Here is an 11,583-nt window from a genome sequence, read left to right on the forward strand (position 1 = left end):
ACAATTATTTCAAATGGTTTATGATGAGACCTAGTTTCATCTGAGATCTTAAGAGCTTCTCAGTAAATTAATAAACCTTACAACTGGTTTGGCTAAGATCTTAGAAAAGTTTAATGGTAGTAACTTTAATTCTTTAATTGTAGTTAAATACACTTTATTTTTCATAATATGTATTTTTGAAAAGCCATCTCGCATATTGGAAAATATTTTGGCCTGTTCAGATCCATATTTAGATTTAATTTCTAATGGTGATTAATTTTAATCAGATTGATGAATCTTAGCTGACTGAGAGTCCAAAAACAGTGAGTCCAAATACTGACCGCACTGTGGAAATGCACAAAGTGGGCGTGATGTCTCCCTGTGGTTTGCAACACTGTGGGTTCAGGCTGCAAGAGTGACTATTTGGGTGTTTCTGATGTTTGTTTAACAATGGTTTCTCAATGTTGAGATGATTATTTTTTTGCAGGCAGCTGAGAATGGAAAAAGCAAGAGTAAAATGAAAGTAATTAGAAGGATGTGCTTGCTGCAGTAAGGGGAACCAATTGCAAGGGTCCGTGTTGCATTTTATTGTGTTTTAAATGGCCCTAGAGACACAACATATATATATAGCTGATTGTATTAATCAGTCTGTAAATAGATTCACGATTTGAGATAATTTCTACCAAAATAAGACATAAGTCCATCCATGCCCCTGCCTTTGTTTCTAAGTGCATTTGGATCCATCGGGTTATGTAACAGGGGTGCAGTGTGCTCTAAATCCAGTTGTTGGTCTAAACAAAATAACAGTACAATTGTCATCCTTAAGTATTTGGCGGTTTGCTGCTTTCTTTCAAGGTGTTTTGTTCCGTCTATGCAAATGTCGCTTTTTTTATGTGATAACATGCATTCTATTTAGCACCTTATATAAAAACTTGTGTAATACAAGCATACTGTAAAACGGAAACCATGTTATTGTAAGTCAGAGGCTACGCAAGGCTGGGCCTGGTCAGTACTGGAATGGGAGATCTCCAAGGAAATCTAGCTCACTGTTGCAAATGGTGATGCTGGGCCATTCTTCTCTCTGGACCAGGAATTCCAATCAGTTCCTTAGTATGGTGACCAGAGATACATGTAGTTATTAAAGACCCCATGGCACTTTTCAATAGAGTAGGGATGTTAACCTAAGAGTAGTGCCTGAAGTCCACTCTGGCCTTGCAGTCTGGTCTACCCAGAGTTCCTCCTTGGTTTTCACTTTGCTGCCTTATATGCTGTGTTTTGGTGCAGACTTTGCTGTGTGGTACTCAAGTGAAGCTGCACTTCAGAGGTGAATGAAGCACTTTAGGATCCTTTGGAATGAAAAGCACTATATAAATGTTGGGGAACTATTATTAATATCGCAAGTAGGCCGTTGGGAACAAAAGTAGATAATTGATTTAAATTTAGTGATTCGAATTTTTTATTAACCATAACCTATGGAGGAAAATGTAGAGCAACTATCTCGCTACAAATTATAATTCACTTAAAGAAACCAGAATGTTGTTGCTTTTACATTTTTAATTCAGGTTTATTTGCAGATATTAAGTTAATAAACATGCGCTAATTCCAAGTATTCAAAACCTATAGTATACGTTAGTGTGAAATGTGTCTTAAGAGAGCAGGTTTATAGTTCTGTTTACCTACTATTTGTATGTCTCTTTTCAGTTTGTATACAGGTAGGTGTATCTTAGTGAAATGTCTGTGTAGTTTATTTTTGTGTAGTGATGTCTGCCTGGAATCTGATGGTTGGTCAATATGAAAACAAGTAGTAAAGACTGTACAGCCTGTCTGCATTTCAAAGTTCATCAACTACAGTGAAAATCTGCACTTGTGTATTTAAACCAAACTATGATATTGTCCTAGAATAAATGTATCTTGAAATAAATAAAAAAGTCAACTTTTTCACATTTGTCTTGGTTACCCTATTATAGTAAATTGAACCATTTTACAGTTGTAATCTGTAATCAAAGTTGATTTTTTTCTGGAAGGCACAGTCTTTCTTTGATTTAAGTGATTTGTCACAAATTTACAACCCTGTTTTTAAGCCAGTCTTTCACAAGGCTGATACCCCTTATTAGCAAAAAATGGATATTAGTAGATATTACTGTTCTGGGGCTTTGCTCGGTTGATTTCAGGAGTTTTGCAGCTATGGGGATGCAAGACTCACCTGTCACTAATTGGTTAAATTCAAAGGATGTTTTTGTACTCTTGAGTGTCAGAAAGAGCATGTTTCCCAAATCAGACAGTTTAATTTTCATTTTACCTGTAAGAAGGGATGCATGTTCAGGTGGGTAGCTGCGTCAGCATGCGTAGGCTGCAAAGGAACAAGTAATAGGTTTATTCCATTCTGAAAAAAAGAAGAAAGAACACAACGTTTCAGCCATGGAGCCTTCTTCAGGTGTGAGAAGGGATACATGTCTGTTTGAATAGCTGTTTAAATCCTGCTTGGGTGAAAACTCTTGCTAGTATGTTGCACTTCTTTTAGACCCTTAACAGTTGTGTGTTTGTATATCTATGCATGACTTTACAGGATGAATATCGTATGTACTGGGTCCTGGCCATTGGCCTTCAGATGAGAGATGAGAGTCAGAACAGCCAGTCCCCCTGTTGCTGCCCAAGTCCACTTGTCTTACAGTATCCCTTACATTTCACCTGTGGGGTCTGAGCAGAGGAGACCAGACACGGCAGACCTGCTTGTTAAACTCCTCCTTCTTCAGAGGGGGTTCTCCAACTGTGCCCATCGCTTCCAAGTTGCATTGAAGCTAGAGAATAACAAAATGAACTACATTTTTGAAGCTTGACCTATCAGTGGAAGAAGAAGCCAGACAAGCCACTTGAGATGGATTTTGTTAGGCAGGTTGTCATTAGAAAGGCTCTTGCTAGCACTGTTGTGTTTTGTCTAAGAGAAGTGAGACTCTACCCCTGAGAGCAGCACGTTACTGCTGTTGCTAATGAACAGGCTGTCCTGGTAAAGTACAAATGGAATTGCACTACATATATTTGTGTTTTCCTTTTTTGCAAGTTTTGTTGGTTGTTTAAACTTTTTTTTTTCAGTTTGACATTTAAGTGTCCAAATCCAGGTCTTATTAAAAGGCTGCAAATGGCTATCAGTATTTTCATCTGGAAGGCTTTTGTAGACCAGAGACATGATGCTGATAATGGGGTTTGACAGTACTTTAATTGCCAGTGTTGTATCTAAGGGGAACTGGTAGCTTGAGAGGCCAGAGCAGCCTGTGAAAATGACACTGTAATTACTGGAGCATAGTCGGCCCCACAAGCATTAAATGCATTGGGTTCTTTTTTTTGTGTTTGCTGCTGTGAGTCACTGCTTATTACCCACATGTTGAGGAGGAATTGAGGTCTTGGTTTTTATTTTCCTGGGCGATGGAAAACCTTTTATTAAGCTGTCAAAGTGTAGAGGAGATTTGCACAGCAGCTGTGCCTCTGCAAACCTTAGACTTTTTTATACGCGCTTGGTTTCCATGGCTGTTAGTTCAGCCTCAGCGTAAATTAAATAGATACTCACCAGCTCTCATCTGTGACTGATATAGATTGTGTTAGAGCTGTGCTCCTAAAGAAAGTGGGCTACGACCTTAATTCTTAGGTTGCTTTGAATGTCATTTTACTGGCAACTTTCTTGTGCAGTATTTCTAGTGGTTTTTCAGTTAGTTTAGAAAAAACACCAAACACATTTTGACAGCTGAACTATCTAAAATACAAATGGCCTGTTCCATTGTTCATATTTGAATTAAAACTGTTCATATCTTCAAAAAAATATATATGATTGCATTTGATATACTTTCCCAGGTATGGGTTTTATGTGGGTCATAATGTAACCTCAAAGTTTGTAGTTGCAACTAATGAACTAGGAGAAAAGCAGTGCACAGAGACTGGGGATGAATACATCAATGATTGCTGCTATAGCATAATCCAGATCCAGACCTTGGTTTCACACTTTGAGAGGCACAGTGGCTTGGTCAGGGTAAGTTACAATGAGTCAGTGGATGAAATGTGGATTCAGCTTGGACTGAATCCCAGACCACCACAGGACCACCTGCATATTCTAAGGTGCATAAGACTTGCAGCTGAAAATGGTCTTCATATTAACATTGAATTTTTGTATATTGTGCAACAATAACTGTTATTTCTTCAAACTAATATGTTTAAGGGCAATAGGACTGCAGAAAAGAGTACATGTGGGACATAAGGAAATGAATTGACTACATACGTTGTAAATCAGAGAAGCAGCTGTATCAAGCTGAGTTTTTGAATGAGTGAGGTTTATTGTTATGCCAGGCAGCATAACGTTTGTCAGTCTCTGCACCAAGGTCCTTTAGTTTCAAGATCACTGTTTAATATCAGTCAGGCTGGCAGGCACTGAGGAATTAAGCATTGATTGGTGTTTTTTTCCTATAAGAAGAGCCGGGGAAACTGTACTCAGTATAAGAATATTAACCATTAGCTTCTGAATATCATTGCAAAAAGTACCAAACGTTAAGCAAAGTGGTAGACTTTGACACAAAGTTATGGTTTCAGTGGTCTCCAGTCTTACGTCTGACTATTTAATATGTAATTTAGTGCAAATTCAATTTCTTGAAATGTCGCCTCCCACAACTAGCAGTAGCACTATGTGAAAGTAGTCTTGGACCTGGTCCTCTGTTGATTCAATTTGTTTCAAGAGGACAGGTGGTAATAGAAATAGTCTGAACTCTTCAGAATACTGTCTGAAAATAAGGTTTCACCATTATCATCAGGCACTCAAAGTTGATCTGTCAAACAAAATTGCACCTTAGTTATTATGTTGCCTAAAGAACATTGTTTTAAAGTTTTCCACACTGTTCAATTTACCAAAGCCCCCTATTTTTATCTTTCTTGCATTCAACAGCATTTTCATGTAAATGGTGTGAAAACAAATTCATTAAAGTTCTGCTGCATCTTGCAAACTACAGATGGTTTGTTGCTAAGCAAAAACATCTATTTTCATACAGCGTCTTTTGTTTCCAGAGCATCTGTTTTGTATGGTGTGATCAGAAGAGTCCTTTTGGGCTCCTGGAAACATAATGCCTATAGAAGAGCTGGGGATATTGAATTTCTGTTTGCTACCTATATAGAAGTTCAGTCAAACATGTACAGTATGCTCTTTTTCATTCATGTTTATTTTTGCCTAATTTAGATATAGTATTACAGCAGTCCACCTTTTAAAAATATGAATTATTCAGTCACCTAGTGTTGATCTGAAAATTCTCCACCACCACTTTTTTAAATATAACTTTGACAGGCAATTTGTCTAAGTTTAGTCATTATACAGGAGGTGTAATTATAGGCATCAATATGTATCCCTCATGACCATTGGCATTAATAAGGAGTTTTATCCTGTCCAATTCCTTGACTTGCATTGCATTGAAGTTGGCTACAATTACAGCCATCACTCCAAACCTTAAGAAACGGTTAAGGTTCAAAGTATCTCACTATGCGTATATCTATATATGTGTATACATGCACCTTAGTTTGAAAAAATGTCTCTTGACAGAGAGGAAGTGTGTGAGCGAGAAAATTGATGTGCATTTCTTTGTACAGACAGTCCCTGTCATTGGTAATAATTTTATATCATCCAGCTGCTGGTGTTGTGTTGTGCAATTTCCTTTTCCAGCTGCTCAGCTGCGGGTGGTTTTCCATTTTATGCAGGTGCAAGACATCACTGAGAAGACAGGCGCTTTACTGTCTCTTTACCCTTCCTAAGTGTTCAGTCGCCGACAATCAATGAAGTGCAGAGAATTTAAGTAGTTCACAAATAAACATCAAAATATATTAAAGCACAGTGGAGAAAGGGCTACTCTGGTTTTTAAGATTTGTTTTTAACCTGTGCGCCACATCATGAGGATGAGATGTCGGAGAATTATCCCAAAATCCAACATTAAAGGTCTAAGATTATTGACTTAAACACCTCTGGTGCAAGCGATAAAATAAAAACCCCATCACAGCTGTGCCTGAGGGGCCCATCATTAGGGTGTTCTAAACTAAAGGGATGGTTGCTTCTCCCAGTCATAATTTTAATCTCGGTGTGAAAAAGTGCCTTTGTTTCTGAATTATTTGTCTTGGGGAAAAGTTCTTGAACGCAGCTCTGAGTGTTCATGTCAAATGAAGTGTGAGCTACAGGTCGTGAAGGGTGTGAATGAAAAAGCGTGCCGTGCAGGTGAGGTTAGCTCTGAAAGGAAGCGGGCTGGGCCTCCAGACCGCTCATGCTCCTCTGTGGAAAGCCGGTGGGGAAGAATGGAAAGTGGTGCCTGAACCTCGGGTCTGGTCTTGTTTTGCCTGGCAGGTTGAAGTCAAGCCATACGTCCTGGATGACCAGATGTGCGACGAGTGCCAGGGGACTCGCTGCGGCGGCAAATTTGCCCCTTTCTTCTGTGCCAACGTGACCTGTCTGCAGTATTACTGCGAGTACTGCTGGGCCAGTATCCACTCGCGGGCCGGCAGGGAGTTCCACAAGCCCCTGGTGAAGGAGGGGGGCGACCGGCCGCGCCACGTCTCCTTCCGCTGGAGCTGAAGGCCGGCCCGCACAGCCCTGCCTGGCCCGTCGACAGCAACCGCAGCAGACTGAAGCGCCGCAGAGCACCGCCGGTCCGCACAGCCTGCTGACGCCGGGCTGGGAGCTTTCCGGAACCCGGCGCGTTCTTCCTCCCATTCAGAGAGAGAGAGAGAAAAAAAAGGGGTCTTTTTTTTAATTTACTGTTCTGAACTCATCGTCCAGTATATTCTATAAAAAGACACACAAAAAAAGTTTAACTGTAAAGAATTTGCACTTTGGCACAAAAACTCACAACACACATGAAATATCTTGCTTGGTACCTGAAGTTTCTTTTTCTAAGTCACTTGTTCCATAGGTTTGGTATTCTGCTATTCCTGGTCAGCCAATGTACTGGCTGATGCTGAAGTGATAACCATATATATATATAAATCTATATATTTTTGTTTTTTTTATCTATCAATATATAGATAATTTTATTTTGTGTGACTGGAGCATGCACTTATTTTCACAAATGGTAGGACATTGCCCCTAGTACAAATTACCAAAGGTGACAAAAGCCTAAAGTGGAAACAACCGAAGTAGGTGACCTACAATGTAGCAAAATATAACAAATTGTAATCAGTAGTCTGGGTCATTAACAAATACCCTAATTAGAATAACAAGCCTATATTTGCTCTCCATTTTGACTTGGAAAAAATAATACCTCATAAGCTCAATCTGATAATTTTCTTTAAATTATTTTTTAATTTGCTTTTTTTGTTTGGTTAGATCTCTTTTTTTTTTTTTAGTGTTATGTAAACGTATGCTGCAATAGCTTTTGCTGCTAAATAAATGGTATTCACTAATAATACCATAGGACTTTGTTCAGGCTAGGGTGAAACTTAAAAAGTAAAAAAATAATGAAGCGAAGCGCAGTTGCTGCTGGAGAGAGTAGAATAGCAGGGAGGTAAGCTCCCGTGAAGTTGGTAGATCTCTGACTGCATGTTTATTTAAATCAGGTTGCTGCATGCAATAGAATTTCTATACCATGTCTATTATACAATTTTGCCCACATTGCACAAAGTGATTATGAATATACATAGACTACGATATAAACCAATTACAATGAAAGATCAAATGTATGAAGAATTGGCTGATTACCGTAAGATAGGCATGCCTCAGTTAAATGCTTCTGCAAATAGAAAACAGTGTCCATTAAAGCATTAACAAGTAACACAAGAGTTTATCATAAATAAATTAGATGTAGGATATCCTTAAAACAATTATGTCTATGGTAGGTGAAGTACTTTTGCAGTGATCTTTAATATATAATTGTGCAATTTTTTATATAGTAGGGTGATAATGCCTAGTACTGTGATTCGCTTTAACTGTCGTTGATGTCTGACATAGAAGTTATGTGAAGCTTCATAACCAGTGTATTCACACACAGAAAAGTGAGCTCAAGTTTTGAAAAAACTTTCTGCTGCCTGCACCATTTACATAGCTTAAGATCTTGTCCTGAAAACCAAAGAGCTCATGTGATTATCTATATAATGCATATATATACACACAGACCAACAACACACTACCGTTACAACGATTAATGTATTTGTCAGGCTCTCAATGGATGAGAAAGGGCTGATTTAAGAGGCACATTGTAGGGGGTATATCAACAGAGGGAAATGAGTGCTAAAGAATTGTCTGCACAGTTGTCAAAATGGAGATGTCTGGTTAGAAAACTGAGATCCCTAAATCCTGGATGTATCCTGCAAAGCTTGAAGTATAATTGTGACCTGCTAAAGGGTTTTTTTTAGCATGAAGACTGGGAGTTAAGGGGTGCTGCTTGCAACATGACTAAATAAAGCATAGGCTGCTGAACCCGGGATAGCTGGTTCTGGGGAGGACAGGGGTCTGCCTGTTTTGGGGGTGGGATTGGGTACACTGGTTTTTAGCAGTTTTTGGGACAATCTGACAGGATACAACACCGCATAAGTAGATGTAGATGTCATGTCTTTTTGTGTATTGTGATGTCCTGTTTTTGTCCACTTACGTCTTTCTTTCTTTGTTTAGTTGCAAGTATTGGCTTAGGATGGACTTTTTTTTTTGTTTGTTTGTTCTTGGAAAAAAGGAAAAAAATACTTTTTTACTGATAAAAAATGAAACAAAAAATGGCTTATTATGATGATTAGTATCCCTATCGAGGTTAATTCTGGGCTTTTTTGTGATATTGCTTTCCCTGCCCAGATGGATTTTCTATGTTTTTTCATTATCTGTAAAAGACATTTGTTATGCACTACTTTTTGTATCTGGACAGTTTTCAACAGTCAGCTATTTTTTTTTAAGAAAAAGATGAAGCGTGCTTTCTGACTGACATGATCTTTTGCAATACCTCAATTTTGAAATATAGGAGAGAAATCGATATTTTCTAAGTAAGTTTATTCAGAAAAAAGATATATATTAATTTAATTCTGCAAGAAAATGATTTAACAGATGGTTAATTTTATTTTTTTCATGCTTATTTGCTTTTTTTTTGAAAAACTGAAGGAGCTAGAGCTTTATAACTTTAATATAATGATGTAGTTAGCTAAAGTACAGAGTCTACCTTATTACAGAGGAAAAGGGATGTGTAAAGAATTTCCCCACATCTAACTTCCATGGAATTGTGAAACGTTAAATAATTATAATTAAAGGTAGAATTCCAAGGATGATTATTCTTTTGAATTAAGAAAGATGTAGTTGTAAAAAATCTCCATTTGGTGCTGAGAGAAAGTTAATTGAAGTTGTTTCCCTTATTTTTGTATATTTATAATTAATCATTTATTACGCTGACCAGAATTGTGAAAGAAATCTTCTGTTCATGTTATTTTTTTAAAAAAAGAACTTTTTATGTTTCCTAAAAGTATGTGCTCCCTTTTGTTTTTGTAAAACAACATACCCTGATTTGTTTACTTGACGTTATTAAAGACTTTGGAGAGTCCTTAAGAAGAAGAAAAAGAATGTTATTTTATAAAATTCAAAGTGTTTAAACTGTAACTTGATTGAGAGCCCCTTGGTGCATCAGGTCATTGGTGGCCTTCTTTTCATGTAAGACTTGAATTAGTCCGATTTTTTTGAAGGCTAACAACCTCGATTCTTTGTTGTAATGTGCAATACTGTTTGTACTGTTTGTAAAAAAAAAAACGAAAAAAGAAAAAAAGGCATAAATCTTTATTGCAGATTTATTTTCATTGCAAACATTGTGATTCACTAAGATCATTTTCTACTGTGTATTTACCTACTCTTCATGCTAGTATTTTTCAATAGTAATGTAGCCTTTGTACTGAGAAATTTTTCATTGTTATTTTTAGAGAGATTTTTTGCTAAAAAAGGATTTAAACATATTTACATATTTTTCATTTTTATTTCGTATTTTCTTTACAGACTTTTTTTTCTCAACCATTAATATAGTTGTTTCTGGGAGAGACTTTCATATCTGGTCAATGTCATTAATATTATTTTGTATTTTTACTTGGAATAAATTAATTTTATGATGCTAATTCTTTAAAAGTTTATTTTTTCGTCTTGTTCATTTATTTTTTGAAGCTGAAAACCTTTGTAATATTGTTACTAAAGTTGTCTAGTTTTTTGAAATGCAAAGCTTTATGTATTAACTTGCTGATGTGGTTTACGTTAGTGTGGCAATGATAAAATCCATCAATGGCTGGTAATGTAAAGTGATTGAAAATGTAATGAATGAATGGGCAATAAAAACAGAATGGAGCAGACAAAAGTATGTTCTTATATTGTGGGAAAAACAGACCCTGTTTATTTTAGTCACCTGATTGTTTCAGGCAGTTATGGGATGTCACAATATATACTGAGTGGTTTGGGTGATTGAAAATGAAAGGATTTCTTTACATTTCTACCCTTCCTATGGCCCCCCGAAATTTCTTACTTGTGACCAAAATGTTCGTCTGATTGGTTTATTTCTAGTTATTTTCCGTTGCAGCTTTTCTGCACCTGGAGTAAAATGGACTTGGTTTTAGTTTGCGGTAGGTCCCTGATCTGTACGTTTCATGGGTGTAATTGTGACTCTTGTTGTTTTCAAGATTTTTAAGCAGGTCAGTGCTACAGACATTCCTTTCCATAATTCAGAAAGCTCCCACCAACCTCAAATGCCTTTGCATGTTGTTAGTGAACATTATTTACCAGCTACAGGAGGGAACAGACACTGATGTGAGTCTTTAGTTTTCATCATTGTTCTGCTTTTGATTCCCAGCTCAGCATCTTCTCCCTGAATGGGCCCTGACAGGTATGACACATTATCATAAAGGAAGGCTTTTAAGTGTTTGCCATACGGTTTTTATTTACATATTGTGACATCCCTAACTTGTACGTCAAAACAAGATCATGGGTTTGGCAACACGGTTTTGTGTTTTTATGTTACATCTGGCTAGCCTTTCGTACTAATTTGTATGGTGGTCTTATACTAATATTTGTTTCTTAATACTAACCAAACTGATACTCTTCAGATACGCTTAGCTGCACCAGTGTTAGCTTAATACCACAGAGTATTTTAAGTCCTTTGGCAAAGTGATTGCTTTATACCCTAACTTCAACTATCCTGGAAACCTCTGAAGTAAATGCGTTCTGCTGGGGATGTAACCAAATATTTGGTTACAGAGACCATTTCATGTAACTATCAGATGTATATTTCATATAGTACTAGACTTGGATAGTACCTTTTCATTCACTTTTCACACATGTTGGGGTATACAGTATAATGTTGTGATCTGTCATACATTATTGAAAACTGCTGTTCATGGGTTGTTTCTTAAACTAACCACTACTTTTAAATGTACCTTTTTAACGTTTTTTTTTATTTTTGGTTGATTGCTGGTTATCCTGATGAGGCTTTGAAATTCTTGACTTGGACCTGTGCTTGTTTGGAACTGCAGTACTGTGACTAAACATGGAGCTCAATGCTGCTATTGCTTACAACTGCTTCAAGTTTGTAGTTTGAACTTTATTTTTTTCTGTACTAATAAGCAACTCTTATTAAACGTAGTTGTATGATGCTG

The 11,583-nt window shown here is 37.1% G+C and overlaps 1 protein-coding gene across 11 annotated transcripts in view; it reads left to right on the forward strand.

The window, feature by feature from the left end:
• The window catches only part of cpeb3 (cytoplasmic polyadenylation element binding protein 3), a 59,782-nt gene extending 48,199 nt beyond the window's left edge, over window positions 1–11,583 (forward strand). For all 11 annotated transcript variants that reach the window (XM_015346669.2, XM_015346673.2, XM_015346663.2 and 8 more), the window contains one exon: window positions 6,335–11,583. In XM_015346669.2, the coding sequence (XP_015202155.2) occupies window positions 6,335–6,562 (228 nt within the window). In that variant the 3' untranslated portion in view covers window positions 6,563–11,583. The remainder of the gene's footprint in view (window positions 1–6,334) is intronic.

Source organism: Lepisosteus oculatus, chromosome 4 (genome assembly GCF_040954835.1).
Source record: "Lepisosteus oculatus isolate fLepOcu1 chromosome 4, fLepOcu1.hap2, whole genome shotgun sequence".
In the NCBI taxonomy this organism is placed as follows: Eukaryota; Metazoa; Chordata; class Actinopteri; order Semionotiformes; family Lepisosteidae; genus Lepisosteus; species Lepisosteus oculatus.